Source organism: Prionailurus bengalensis, chromosome B3 (assembly GCF_016509475.1).
Source record: "Prionailurus bengalensis isolate Pbe53 chromosome B3, Fcat_Pben_1.1_paternal_pri, whole genome shotgun sequence".
In the NCBI taxonomy this organism is placed as follows: Eukaryota; Metazoa; Chordata; class Mammalia; order Carnivora; family Felidae; genus Prionailurus; species Prionailurus bengalensis.
This window is the reverse complement of record NC_057355.1, coordinates 139,699,029-139,713,865: the sequence shown is the minus strand read 5'-3', so window position 1 is coordinate 139,713,865 and position 14,837 is coordinate 139,699,029. Positions and strand designations below refer to the sequence as shown.

The 14,837-nt window shown below is 44.4% G+C and overlaps 1 protein-coding gene across 1 annotated transcript in view; it reads right to left on the bottom strand.

The window, feature by feature from the left end:
• Positions 1-14,837, bottom strand: part of AK7 (adenylate kinase 7) — a 69,538-nt gene that overhangs the window by 41,311 nt on the left and 13,390 nt on the right. Inside the window, exons 5-6 of the mRNA XM_043554558.1 lie at positions 10,628-10,722; positions 2,955-3,065 (exon numbers count right to left, since the gene is read on the bottom strand). Of these exons, the coding sequence (XP_043410493.1) occupies positions 2,955-3,065; positions 10,628-10,722 (206 nt within the window). The remainder of the gene's footprint in view (positions 1-2,954; positions 3,066-10,627; positions 10,723-14,837) is intronic.

Sequence of the window (14,837 nt, the reverse complement as noted above, 5' to 3'; positions counted from 1 at the left end):
CCGACTGAACCACCCAGGTGCCCCTAAAATATTCTAAATAATCGGTGTGACTCATTTAAAGATGGAGGCACCCAGTTCAAGCCATGTTGAGTGTTAGGCAAATCACAACTATTTAAGCAACTTGTATAATTATCAGGGCTCCCCCTTTGTCTCAGAAAACTAAATAAGTCCGCCTTCGGGGGGACTACATATATTACTACATACATTTAGGTGGTACATAAATATGAATGTGATGGCTGCAGGTGTGGTCAGCAGAAGAGCATCGGACAGCCAGCCTCAGGAGTGCCAAGACCTCAACTGCTTGTTCGTGGCCGGGAGGCCAGCTCTTAGCCACGGTGCCTGGTACACATGTGTTAAATGAATGGGTTAAAGTTTACTTCTAAGGTTCAATCGACCAATGCAAAACACTAGGTTTAAAATAGGGTCATTGAGAGGCGCCTGGATGGCTCAGTCAGTTGAGCGTCTGACTCACGATTTTGACTCAGGTCATGATCCCGGGGTCATGGGACAGGGCCTCACATCGGACTCCAAGATGAACAGGGAGCCTACTTAAGATTCTCTCTCTCTCTCTCTCTCTCTCTTTTCCCCCTCCCCTGCTCATGCACTCGTTCTCTCTCTAAAATTAAAAAAAAACATTTTTTTTAAATAGTGTCATTGAGATGACCAAGTTGGCCAGATCAACCTGATTTTATTAATTGTTCAGTAAAGACTAATTAAGAAAGCTGGGAATACTATATATATATAATATATATACATATATATAATATTTTATATAAAATATAAATATATTTAAAATATAAATATATTAAAATATATTTTATGTAAATATATTTAAAATATAAACATATTAAAATATATTTTTATATAAAATATATTTTATATAAAAATAAAAAATTATTTTGAGAGAGCAAGAGAGAGCAAGCTGGTGGGGGAGGGGCAGAGGGAGAGAATGAATCCCAAGCAGTCGCCACCTAGCACGGAGCCTGACTCGGGGCTTGATTCTGCAAACCGTGAGATCATGACCTGAGGTGAAATCAAGAGCTGGGTGCTCAGCTGAGCCACCCGGGCGCCCCTAGAATGAATTTTTTCAATAAAGTTTTGATTGTTTTATTTAGAGCGTGAAATAAATTTAATGTTTCTATAAGAAAACAGATATGAAAATGATAGTATTTCTCCATTTTACACTTTTAGTCACATCAATTATGTTTGTGTGTGTTTTCTTCTACATAATTTGGTATAAATAATCAAGAAATCGTGGATTCTTGGGGCACCTGGGAAGCTCAGTTGGTTAAGCGTCAGACTTCGGCTCAGGTCATGTGCTGACAGCTCAGAGCCTGGAGCCTGTTTTGGATTCTGTGTTTCCCTCTCTCTCTGTTCCTCCCCCACTCACTCTCTGTCTCTCTCTCTCTGTCTCTCTCTGTCTCTCTCTCTCAAAAATAAATAAACATTAAAAAAATTTTTTAATATAAAAAAAAAAGAAATCATGGATTCTCTACCTGGGGCAAAGCTCAAAGCTCAATAAAATAATATACTCACAAGATTTGGAAGTGGAAGAAATTTAGACCTGTCTAGTCCAGTGCCTTTATTCATTTATTTTAACTCCAAAGTGTTAATGACTTAGCTAAGGTCATAAATTAATGGTAGAAAAGGGGCTAGAACTTTGAATCCTATATTATTTTCTTCAAATATTTTATACTTGTGGTGTTTGCATTGCCAGAATAAAAAAAAAATTATTTTATTTATTTATTTTTTTTGGTTTTAATAGGACAGAAGGTGGGGACAAAGTTCCCGTTGTAATATCCTCTGAGCCCACTAGGTGTCACCTTGGAACCATTGTTACATATCCCTACTGTGGGTGTTCTGCTCCCAGGAAAAACATAGTGGATGGAACCTTTAGAAGTTTGGGGGTTCTATATAAATTCTACCTAAGTTAAAGGAGGATGAAGGTACCAGCACCTGGTTCACAGAATTTTGAGGATTATATAGGATGTACCAGAAGTAAACCCATGAGGATTACCAGAAGTAAAACATTTAGCACAGTGCCTGGCACGTAGTAAGCAAACCCTTGATAATTCTTAGGTGTAGTAAACTTATTCATCACCAAGGCACTCCTACCATCTATTTTGACAAAAGATAGGAAATATAATAGTTTAGGATATATATATATATATATCTCCAAATGATAAATTTTGCTGCAACAGAAGGCTAAGAAGTATTATTATTTACAAGAGTTTCTCAGCTATGGGTCGATCTTAATAACTCGTGGCCAGGCCTGTGTCAAGATCAACTCTACTGCAAGACTGAGCTTTGAAATCAAGAAAAATTAAATAAACCCCACAGGCTGATGGATCTAGTTCTGAACCACAGCTGTACCACTTGATGCCTCTTTCCTGAAGTGCCCGCATCCGGGAAATGGGGATAATGATGTACAGATTCAAGACCGTTGTTGTAAGGAGTGGATCAGACAAGGCCAAGAATTGTGCGCACAGTTGTGTGAACTTGAGCCACGTGTTTAACTGCCGGATGTCCTCTCTGCCTTATTTGTCAGGGAAGGTTAATAGGCACTTTTCAGTTATAAGAAACAAATGAGATAGATTCTGGAAAAAGGGGAAATGTGGCTCCCCTCTTCCCCACTCCAACTCTGAGTTATTTGCCTCTTCTGGGCTAAGGGACTCTTTGGACCCACACCTTAGTGGATAAGGGCTTGAGCTCTACTGGGGCCTAACACAAGGCTCTCAACTTAGTGGACTGGACCAAAGCCAGAACCAGAAGTAAGGCTCATCTTGGGATGAGCCTGAAGCTCAGAGACCTGTGGGTGTGAGGACAAGGAAAGAGGTGTTTAACGAGCTGAGATGATGTCCGTAAGGCACAGAGAACAGTCCCGGCCACGTGCGTTGAGCGCTGCCTCAGAAAGGACTTCTCTTACCCTAAATGCCTTACTACTCCAGACTTACATTTTTTCCAAATTTGAGAACCATTTTTTCGGCATTGATGTGGTCCAGAAAATTAGGATGTTGCTTTCTTCTTCGATAATCCTCCTCAGTAAACGGGATCTCAGAATCATCCTGTGAAAGAAAAAAATCCAGATTGGATGGGTGAAACTTAAGAGCTACATAAAACATCTAAGCCCCAGATGCTGGCTCGGCTATGTTCCAAAGAGCTCAGATAAAGCATATGAAAAGTTACTGCTTATTTTTACAGTGATTTGACTTCCTTGAAAATGCTTTAGCTGGCCAAATGTTATCATTTATACTTAATTGAAACAAAATAAAAATTCAAATGTCTTTCTTTTATTTTGTAGAGACAGCGTCAGGTTGTCTCTGGGATTCCATCAAGACCTTCGGTAAACATTTCTTTGATTTTTTAAAATTATTTTTTAATGCTTATTTATTTTTGAGAGAGAGAGAGAAAGAGAGTGCAAGCAGGGAAGGGGCAGAGAGAGAGACACAGAACCGGAAGTAAGTTCCAGGCTCCGAGCTGTCTGCACAGAGCCCGACACAGGGCTTGAACTTACGAACCACAAGATCATGACCTGAGCCGAAGTCAGATGTTTAACCAACTGAGCCACCCAGGCGCCCCTCAATAACCCATTTCTTAATAGTTCTTGCAACTTACATAGTTTCATGTTTTAATCTAAATCATGGGTTTTTCTTTCTCTTCCACACTGCCCTTTCCCCTCGAATCAACCTCATAAGAACATTCCATGTGCAAATTTCTATGTCAGGCTTCATCAGATAAGGTGAAATATCAATTTGCATTGCGAATCAGGGATGAAAAATATTTCTTGGCAGTCCACTGGGCTGCACATTGTGTCCAGTCCTCCCACAGCTCACCCTCCTGCCCAGTCGCATGGAAGGATTCTTCCAGAACCACAAAATGAAAACTTACAGAGACTCAAAGGAGGAGACTGAGACCCATGGTACAGAGTGGCTTCTTTAAATCCATCCAGATTTAGAGGTCCTAGTAGTTGGATGAGGATTTTATTTTTTTATTTTTTCAAATGCTTATTTTATCTACTTTTGAGATAGGGAGAGTGGAGGAGGGGCAGAGAGAAGGAGAGAGAGAGAATCCCAAGCAGGCTCCACGCTGTAAGCACAGAGCCCGACACGGGGCTCCAACTCACGAACCGTGAGATCGTGACCTGAGCCGAAGTCGGAAGCTTAATGGACTCACCCACCCAGGCACTCCTGGAGGGGGATTTTTAAAACACATTGTTCAATAGGAGACTTTCAACCACTTCACAGTGGTCCAAGTTACACAATCAACCCAAAACATTGGAGCCCTGAGTTTACAAGGAATGAATCAGAGAAACAGAAGAAACACAGGGTTGAGGACCCCGATTGTTGGCAGGTTGGAGAAATGGGAGGAAGGGCCCAAATGATGGGGGACCAAGCTGGGAACTGGTGGAAGGTGAGGCAGTTTACCAGGGCTTGTGGGCCATGTGGAGGAGTTTAGATTTATACTAAGAGCATAAGGAAGCAGTGAAGGGTTTTGAGCATTTTAAGCAGCACTAAGTCATGATCTGAATTATATTTTAAGATCACTTAGGCTGTCCCTTGAAGATTGCATTGGAAGGAGGTGACGGAGGCACCAGTTCCCGGGATGCTTTCACAATGGAAGGTGGTAACGGCTGAGGCTTGGTCTAGGACATCGCCATGGATACAAAGAAAGCAAGATGGATTATGACACATTTTGGGTGATGAGTTGACAGGATGTACGATGGGTTGTTGGGTGGGGGGAAGGGAGTGAGGCTAGGGCAGGTGGATTGGGGGTTTTGGCATGGGGAGTAAAACGGGGAGAGAGTTAGTGTTCAAGGGGAACAATTCTGGGTCCATGGTAGGCACTCAATGAGTACATGTTACGGGATAAGCTGACCTCTAAAGCATGTCCAGTGGCTCACATCAAGGGTAGCTAGAAGAACTACAGGGCACCCAGCTAAATTTGAATTTCAGATAAACCACCAAATAATTTTTAGTGTAAATATGTCTTAAATATCTCACGGGATAGACTTAGGCTAAACATTTACTCACCATTTACACGAAATTAGAATTTTTTTTTTAATTTTTTTTTCCACGTTTTTATTTATTTTTGGGACAGAGAGAGACAGAGCATGAACGGGGGAGGGGCAGAGAGAGAGGGAGACACAGAATCGGAAACAGGCTCCAGGCTCCGAGCCATCAGCCCAGAGCCGGACGCGGGGCTCGAACTCACGGACCACAAGATCGTGACCTGGCTGAAGTCGGACGCTTAACCGACTGTGCCACCCAGGCGCCCCAACACGAAATTGGAATTTAACCGGGCATCCTGTACTTGTATTTGTTAAATTTGGCCATCCTACTCACTATCAGCTTTCCCTCCGGGATGAATGGAGTCCCGGCATCCCTACAGCCCCAGGCTGTCACGATAGGACCTGCCTCATGGACCCTCCTGCTCCCTGTGACTGGGTACCCAGCATCCCTCTTCTAGTAGAATTTGTCTTTCCTTCAGTCCTCACGGCTACTGCAGACACGGTCACATCCCTGGTGCTCAGGTTTCAATGGCCAGTCAAACTCGTCCTTAACATTCTGAGACTGGGACTGACGGACAAGCAAGATCACCCCCTCCCTGGCCAGCTGCACGGTCGCCCATGAATGTCAACCAACCTGGGCTTCAGCTTCTGAGTTGTCCTCCCGATTCCTGGTTGGGACAGAGACCTGGCTTTCACGTTATGAACCTTTGCTACTATCACCTGATTGTGTTCCTTCTAGTCCTTAAATGTCACGTGTTACAAATACACCAGTAAAATATATTTTAATATATATATATATATATATATATATTATATATAGATAGATAGATAACCTGTATCTTTCATATAGGTTTTAGATCCTTGCAACTATTTGCATCTCTGCTTTTCCAATCAATGACGAGTCGACTCTGGGTCGGCATTATATCCATTATCCTATAATTGATACATATCGATGTCTGGTAGCATTTCTGGAAACGTAGCCTGTCTCCTGGGCATCTCACTGCAATCAATAAGCTTGTTTAGAGGCTTCGTCCTTCCAGGAGGTGAAAAGCTGACTCTGCAGAGTGATCTCCCCCTTTTTGTTTAGGATATTGGGTGAAATCCGTTGTCTTGGAATATGGCGTGGGACCCACTCTTTAGTTGGTCACTGTGTTTCACTTCGTGTGTGGACTACCCACCTGCTGGACTCCTTTTCCTGGCTGGTTATTCCGTGTGACTATCAGAATGCACCAGTTTCTTCCTCTGGATTATTTGGTTGAGTAAAGTTCACCCCTCTTAACTCACACATTAAAAAAAAAAGCAAACACATAGCTATACTTTTAAAACAGGTACTGGGGCACCTGGGTGGCTCAGCTGGTTGACCATTGGACTCTTGATTTTGGCTCAGGTTTGTGAGATGGAGCCCTGCATCGGGCTCCATGCTGACAGTGCAAAGCCTGCTTGGGGTTTCTGTCTTTCCCTCCCTCTGCTCCTCTCCCACTCTCTTGCTCTCTCAAAATAAATAACTAAACTTAAAATAAAATAAAATAAAATAAAATAAAATAAAATAAAATAAAAATAAAAGATACTAAAGAAGAAAGCCCCAGAAACATTAAGATTTTCCCACTTGTCAAAATAAATACAAATGAAAATATTCTACTATATTTACACTTCTTTTGTATTAAAAATGCTCTTTATACAGTTTTATGTCCGTTTGGTTGCTTTTGGCTACAAGTAACAGAAAGTCAAATTCAAAATGGCCCCAACACTGATGGGATTCATGACCTCCGATAAATAACATTCAAAAACCCGGTGGCTCCAGGTGCCCCGTGATGGGCCTCTCTGCTCCTCTGATGCCCTCTGAGCTCTACCTTACTCACTGTGTGGCCCTCCTCTTCAGGCTTATAAGCAACACTGGCAACAGCAGTCCCAAGTGTCATATCCACAGTCAATAATATTCCCAGAGGGAAGAAGGTTGCATCTTCCTTGAAGGCTCTCTTTATCAGAGATGAGCCCTTCCCAGGGGTCTCCTGGCAGACTTCTCTCTGTGCCAAAGACCGGACCACCTTGATTTTCCTGGGCACAAAGTGAGATTACACCTCCCAGCCTCTCTTGCAGTTGGGTGTGGCCATGTGACTGGGTTTTAGCCTAAGGGATTTAGAGAAGGGATGCACATGTCTTCAGGCCTGGCTTGCAAAGGTTCCCCCAAGCATGATCTTTTGTGACTTCTCCCCGGGGGGTGGGGAGGGGGGCTCCCTGGTTTGATATAGATTTGCATCATGGCTCTGGAGGCCATTCTGGGAGATGGTCAAGCCATCCAATGGAAGGAGTCTGGGTCTTGAATCAGAGTTGGGAGGACACGTACTCATTCATCTGGGACACTTGTCATATGTTCTATATGAATAAGAGATAAACTTTCCCCGGGGCGCCTGGGTGGCTCAGTGGGTTAAGCGCATCTGACTCTTAACTTTGCCTCAGGTCATGGGGTCGAGCTGAGTCGGGCTCCACACTGACAACGCAGAGCCTGCTTGGGATTCTCTGCCTCCCTCTCTCTCTGCCCCTCCCCAACTCATGCTGTCTCTGTCTCTCTCGAAATAGATAAATTTTAAAATATTGTAACGTAAACATCAGCGGAGAGAGGACCCCTGTCTTCCAGTTTTGGTGGGCAGGTAGGAGCCTCACTTTGCTGGAAGCCTTGCTCTAAGCTCCGAAACTACCTCCTGTCATAAAGCTACAAAAGGTTTGTTTTTCCTCTGGATAAAGCCAATTAGCTAACACAGATGGCCACCCAAATTACTAGGTGACTCTGGGACAAACTATTTGTGACAGATGGTGATGTCAAGGCCTCTCACTCAAGAGCTAATTGTTGTTGACCAGGAAACATGTATGCAATGGATTGTATTTGCTTGACTCTAGAAAAAGGTGAGATTTCCTTCTACGTCTGCAACCTCTTAGCGGATCGCCTACGCCAAGCGTGACGTTCCATTTTAATGCTTGTTCCGTAATAAAGCTATTTCTTTTCTCTCCTGCCTTGTGGAGGGATTTGCTAGGCTGGGTGAAGATTTTGCTTTTAATTATTAAAATTATTTATTTTTTTCTGAACCATTTGAGAGCAGATTGCATACACCACACCCCTTTTCTCTTCACTTTTCAGTGTGTATCTCCTAAGAACATTCTCCTATGAAACCGGAGTACAGTGACAAAATTCAGGAAATTTCATACTGATAGGATAATCCTATCCAATCTGCAGTCGTCCATGCCCCAACTTTGTCAACTGTCCCAGTAATGTTCTGTATAGCGCTTTTCCTCTGGTACAGATGCCAATCCAGGATCACGTTTGGCCCTGAGCCGCCATGCCTCAATCGTCTTTATTTGGAACAGTGTTTCAATTCTCTCTCTCATTGCCATCTTTAAAGAATACAGGCCAGTTATTGAATAGAACACCCTTCCATTGGGGTCTGTGTGATGTTCACGTTTGATTCGATTCAGATTCCTACATAGCGAAACTGGTTTCCTCTCTGCCCCCATCTACCTCTTCATCCACTGGATGATTTCGAAGGAAATCTCACACATAGCGTCGTTTCATCCATAAATGCCTCATTCACTTCACTGCAATTCAATTTATTCATTTTATTTTCATATTTCGCATTACTCGGTCCTGTTTAAGAGACTCCCTGTATAGATTCTATTAATATTTCTCAAAAAATGAAAGTTTTGGTCTTCACTTTGAATTCTGTGATCCATCTGGAACTGAGCTTTTGTATGGTGCAAGGTAGACAATTTCAGGGGGTGATGGAGATGTCCTCTATCTTGGTTGCTGTGGTGGTTACACAACCATATGCATTTGTCAAAACTCACAGAACTGTGCGAGGAAGAGGGTGATGGGTACTCTATGTACCTTATACCTTAATAAGCCTCACGTCAGTCCATCATGAGCTGTTTACGGACATATAAGTTAGAGCCATAATGGGAGGATGGGGACGTGCCACAGGGCTTAGGAACTAACGCAGCAGCCATTTCCCCCTATTTTCTTTGGAGAACCCATCTCTTCTCCACTCTCAGCCCCTGTAGTTTGGGGGCCAGTCACCCCCGCCTCTAGAAGTGAGTATAGAACCCCAGGCCTGCCCACCCCGAGTTCTGTGTTCCCCTGGCCACTGTGACCGGCTCAGGTTGAGGCTCAAGACCTGGGATGAGACAAAACGGAAGAGGAAAAGAGAATTGAAGCTCCAGGGGACGTAAGCCTGGGAGCTGCTGGGGCCCAACAGGAGGGGAGCTTACGTGAGAGCAAAGCCTACTCAGGACCAAAGAAGCCACGGAAGAGAGAAAGAGCATAGCGAGGTCTGAAGACATTGTGTTTAAGCCTCCAGTTCCAGCTGTGCCTGAAGTCCACCATTGGACTTACCAGCTATGAGTCAATACATTCCCGTTTTGCTTAAGTCAGTACGAGCGGTTTCTCACTCATTGAGCACGGTCAACCAGGCCTGCAGCCAGTCGAGTGACCAATGATTGTGTTGCAGCAGACACTTCGCTGTACATGCTGAGGGAAACAACCACGACAGGGTCCAACGACTGGCTTGGCCCTTGAGGTGGGGGCAACCAAATGGAGTGGGTGAGTGAACTTTACTTTTCAGAAAAGGACTGAAACCCTCAGGGCCCTACGTCAAGCATGTCCTGCTTCACCAAGGGAGAGACAGTTAAACAAACAAATGGCCTTTGAGGCGACGTGTGATAAATCCCTAAATATCTCCTTGTTATAGGTAATGTATCCCACTGATTCTAACGTGTGCATTTCCCCCTGACGTCCTGACATCTCTGACGTTCGAATGCGCCTCGGGATCAACGGCTGATTACAGCCGTTCTCAGCCAGGAGCATTGACTCTGTCCTTGCTGGTGCCTGAGGGTGACCTTGAGCACAGCTGTTCATACTATCATCCTTCCGGATGGAATGAGGTACCGCATGTGATCATTGAATTGCCTTCCTAAATGTCTCTTTAAAAGATCACGTCGTGATTCGGCGCTGAAACTAAAAGGCAGTTCATGGCACAAAGGCACTGGGGCAGAGCCGCGAATGTAAACCTGATATCGGTAAAGAAAACAAGCAGCCCCTGGGAGAATGGCTGTCGTTTCACATTTTCTTGCAAAGTAAGAACTATGGGCTTCACAGAAAAGGAAATAAATGCCGCGAGGCAGGGTTCATACTGAGTTACCGTGCGGACAAAGAAGGTAGGCGTGAGTCAGACGTCTGGACTCCGAATATGAACAAGTTGGGGGTTGTTATCACAACGGCATGTTGCTTATATTCTCCTTGCCGTCTATGAGCAAGAAGGTATGGGGCAGAAACACAGGTCTAAGTCTGAAAGAGCTTCTTCAAATAAGAAGTGTAAGTGATACGTAAGCATGGTTATGGTCGAGTGTCATTTGTAGAGTTTCCTTTTCCTGTCTCAGGGGCACATAGCACAACGAGGCCCCCTAGAATTCAGCGTGCTTGGGGTCCGTGATTTCTGTTGAACGCTTTTTCCGGGATGGGCTTCGGGAGTGTGCAAGAAGACACAGTGCCCTAGAGAAAGTTCTCTCCACACACACATCAGGGGGTCTCAAGGGTGGGATGTCGCAGAAAGGAAAAGCTAGTGCTCTACTTACGGGGTCCAGGAGTTTGGAGCGTGCCCAGGTCATCACCGTGGATACCAAAATAAATAGCTTTCGCTTCTCGAAGTGGCTGACTTCTTCATTCAGTGCTGTGGGGCCAAAAAGCAGGACAGTTATTCAGATCCACAAAGACCTGGTTTTCCAAAGCATGTGTGGGACTTGAAATTACTCCTTTTTTCAGGGAGCACGTTAAGACGAGTGTCACCTCTCTGCTCCACTGGCCTGCCCCCCCCCCGCCCCCACATGTCCCTAGCATGTTCTTGGCATTCTCCCTCCAGCCACCTGACCTCTTCTGAGCCCAGCTTACAACCTGAACCCCCGTTCCTGTCTCCTGGCCTCTAGCAACGTGCTTTCACTTTCATGGAGTGCCAGTGGTAGTAAGGATCATAGTTGGTTCGATTGGAACAGTTCACGAGCTTTACCGAATCCTTACCATTACGAGATAGGTATTGCTATCAACTCCGTCTTACAGATGGGGGAACAGAGGTGCGGTTTGCCCAGAGTCATGGAAGAGGGCTGGGCGGGGTCCGATCCAAGCAGCCTGCTTGCAAGGCCTGTGCTCTCCCCACTATGCCCCAGAGCCAGCCAGCTGTGTGGAGAATGGAGCAGGAAGCCCCATCAAGGTTAGGTCTGGGGGTTGCAAGGGCCCCCAGTCAAAAGGCAAGGCCCCCTTCTGATCACACACAAAGCATTCCTGTATAGCTTGCGCCCTTGTGGAAGGAAGCAATTTGGGGTGTGCCCACCCTTCCCACTCTACCTGGCCGGGGGAGGGCGGCCCATGCAGCAGGTGCTGTGGGCCATGGCTGGAGGGCCTTGGGTTCAGCAGGACTAGCTGAGTGGGAACGTTCTGTAGGAATCCGAATTTAGAACAGTGGTGGGTGGAAAGGTAAACATTTGATTTCTAAAGGCTTTGTCCCTCCCCAGGGGGGCTCCCTGCACATTTAAGCCTTGAACCTCTTAAATGCTTTCAGCATGGGATGCTGCTAAAATATTTTTCGTGACGTAGAATTTTCCAGAAGGAAAGAAATCTGCTAAAGGGAGGTCTCGTTACACTGTCAGAGGATCTAAGTGACACGGTTGTCATGGTACATTTTTAGTCTCATGAGCTGATTCCCTAAAGAAGCAAAACAATAAAGTGCTGATATCCTGAATCTAATAAACGTGCGGATTCTGAGCCCGAGGTGAGACAACGTTACAGAATTAAGTAGGAGAACACTGTGTCCACATATTAATCCCTAACTCAAGCGTTCACTTTAGTTTCCATTTTTATTCTATTAACAAAAATTGCTGCTTCAGTTTAATTTTGCCCTTTTACCCTTTCTGTCCTCCTGTGCTTTCGGCTGGCCTATTTTGTGACTCCCTGGCACACTTAGACATCCTCGAAGTGGGTTAGCCTTTCATTTATGATTATTTTAATGGGTCTAAAATAATCTGCTTTTTCACTGGTGAACAAGCACATTTTATCCCCCCCCCCCGCCCCCGCTTTTTTTTAAGTAAGCTGCACGCCCAGTGTGGGGCTTGAACTCATGACTCTGAGATCAAGAGTTAGATGCTCTGGGTGACTGAACCACCCAGGCGCCCCCACTTTACCCTTATATGCAAATGTTTTCTCTCATTTCGAATACTTTATTCCCTTCTCCTGTGTCATTTTGCCTTCCTCTGAAAGGCAAGGTAGGAGAATCTTTTTGTATTGAGACATTTTAAAATACTTAATAAAACATTATTAAGAAGTAATATATATTCATTGCAAACACACGCAAAACTAACAAACATACACACACACACAAAAAAAAAAACAAACCCAAGTGGAAAACAGGTCCCAAATCTAAGAATATGCACATCAGGTAAAATGACAAAATTCTCAAAGCCCCACTGACCCCATCCCCCCTCCGGGTGACGCTGATGGCAGACGGGAGGCCTCTGACTGTCCTTTCTTGCAGACATGAACGCTCTGTATCTCAGAAGCCTGGCAGCACAGCTAAAACCTTTCCAGAAAACAGAGAAGTAACATTTTCTTAATTATTTAAATCTCTTGGGGCGCCTGGTGGCTCGGTCGGTTAAGCATCCAACTTCGGCTCAGGTCATGATCTCACAGTTGGTGAGTTCGAGCCCCATGTCAGGCTCTGTGCTGACAGCTCAGAGCCTGGAGCCTGCTTCCGATTCTGTGTCTCCCTCTCGCTCTGCCCCTCCCCTACTTGTGCTCTATCTCTCTCTCAAAAATAAATAAACATCGTTAAAATGTCAATACTACCCAAAGCAATCTACACATTCAGTGCAATACCAGTCAAAATTGCACCAGCATTCTTCTCAAAGCTAGAACAAATAATCTTAAAATTGGTGTGGAACTACAAAAGACCCCCGAAGAGCCAAAGTAATACTGAAGAAGAAAAACAAAGCGGGAGGCATCACAATCCCGGACTTTAGCCTCTACTGCAAACCTGTAATCATCAAGACAGCATGGTATTGGCACAAAAACAGACACATAGACCAATGGAATAGAATAGAGACTCCAGAATTGGACCCACAAATGTATGGCCAACTAATCTTTGACAAAGCAGGAAAGAATATCCAATGGAAAAAAGACAGTCTTTTTTTTTAAATTTTTTTTTTTAACGTTTATTTATTTTTGAGACAGAGAGAGACAGAGCATGAACGGGGGAGGGTCAGAGAGAGGGAGACACAGAATCTGAAACAGGCTCCAGGCTCCGAGCTGTCAGCACAGAGCCCGACACGGGGCTCGAACTCACCGGCCGTGAGATCATGACCCGGGCCGAAGTCGGCCGCTTAACCGAATGAGCCACCCAGGCGTCCCAAAGACAGTCTCTTTAACAAATGGTGCTGGGAGAACTGGACAGCAATATGCAGAAGAATGAAACTAGACCACTTTCTTACACCATTCACAAAAATAAACTCAAATGGATAAAGGACTTGAATGTTAGACAGGAAGCCATCAAAACTCTAGAGGAGAAAGTGGGCAACAACCTCTTTGATCTCAGCCATAGCAATTTTTTACTCGACACATCTCCAAAGGAGAATTAAAAGCAAAAATGAACTATTGGGACCTCATCAAGATAAAAAGCTTCTGCACTGCGAAGGAAACAATCAACAAAACTAAAAGGCAACCAACGGAATGGGAAAAGATATTTGCAAGTGACATATCAGATAAAGGGCTAGTATCTAAAATCTATATAAAGAACTCACCAAACTCCACACCCAAAAAACAAATAATCCAGTGAAGAAATGGGCAGAAGACACGAATAGACACTTTTCCAAAGAAGACATCCAGATGGCCAACAGACATGAAAAGATGCTCAACATTATTCATCATCGGGGAAATAGAAATCAAAACTACACTGAGATACCACCTCATGCCGGTCAGAGTGGCTAAAATGAACAACTCAGGAGACTATAGATGCTGGCAAGAAACAGCAGTTTCTCCTGTGGAGAAACAGGAACCCTATTGTACTGTTGGTGGGAATGCAAACTGGTGCAGCCGGTCTGGAAAATAGTGTGGAGGTTCCGCAAAAAATTAAAAATAGATCTACCCTATGACCCAGCAATAGCACTGCTAGGAATTTACCCAAGGGATACAGGCAGGAGTGCTGATGCATAGGGGCACTTGGACCCCAATGTTTATAGCAGCACTTTCAACAATAGCCAAATTATGGAAAGAGCCTAAGTGTCCATCAACTGATGAATGGATAAAGAAGATGTGGTTTATATATACCATGGAATACTACTTGGCAATGAGCAAGCATGAAATCCTGCCATTTGCAACAACTTGGATGGAACTGGAGGGTATTATGCTAAGTGAAATAAGTCAGAGAAAGACAGACACCATATGTTTTCACTCATATGAGGAACTTGAGAAACTTAACAGAAGACCATGGGGGAGGGGAAAGAAAAAAAAAGAGGGAGAGAGCCAAACCATAAGAGACTCTTAAAGGGGGCGCCTGGGTGGCTCAGTCGGCTAAGCGTCCAACTTTGGCTCAGGTCATGATCTCGCGGTCAGTGAGTTCGAGCCCCGCGTCGGGCTCTGTGCTGACAGCTCAGAGCCTGGAGCCTGTTTCAGATTCTGTGTCTCCCTCTCTCTCTGCCCCTCCCCCATTCATGCTTTGTCTCTCTCTGTCTCAAAAGTAAATAAACGTTAAAAAAATTGAAAAAAAAAAGAAAACATCTTTAAAAAAAAAAAGAGACTCTTAAA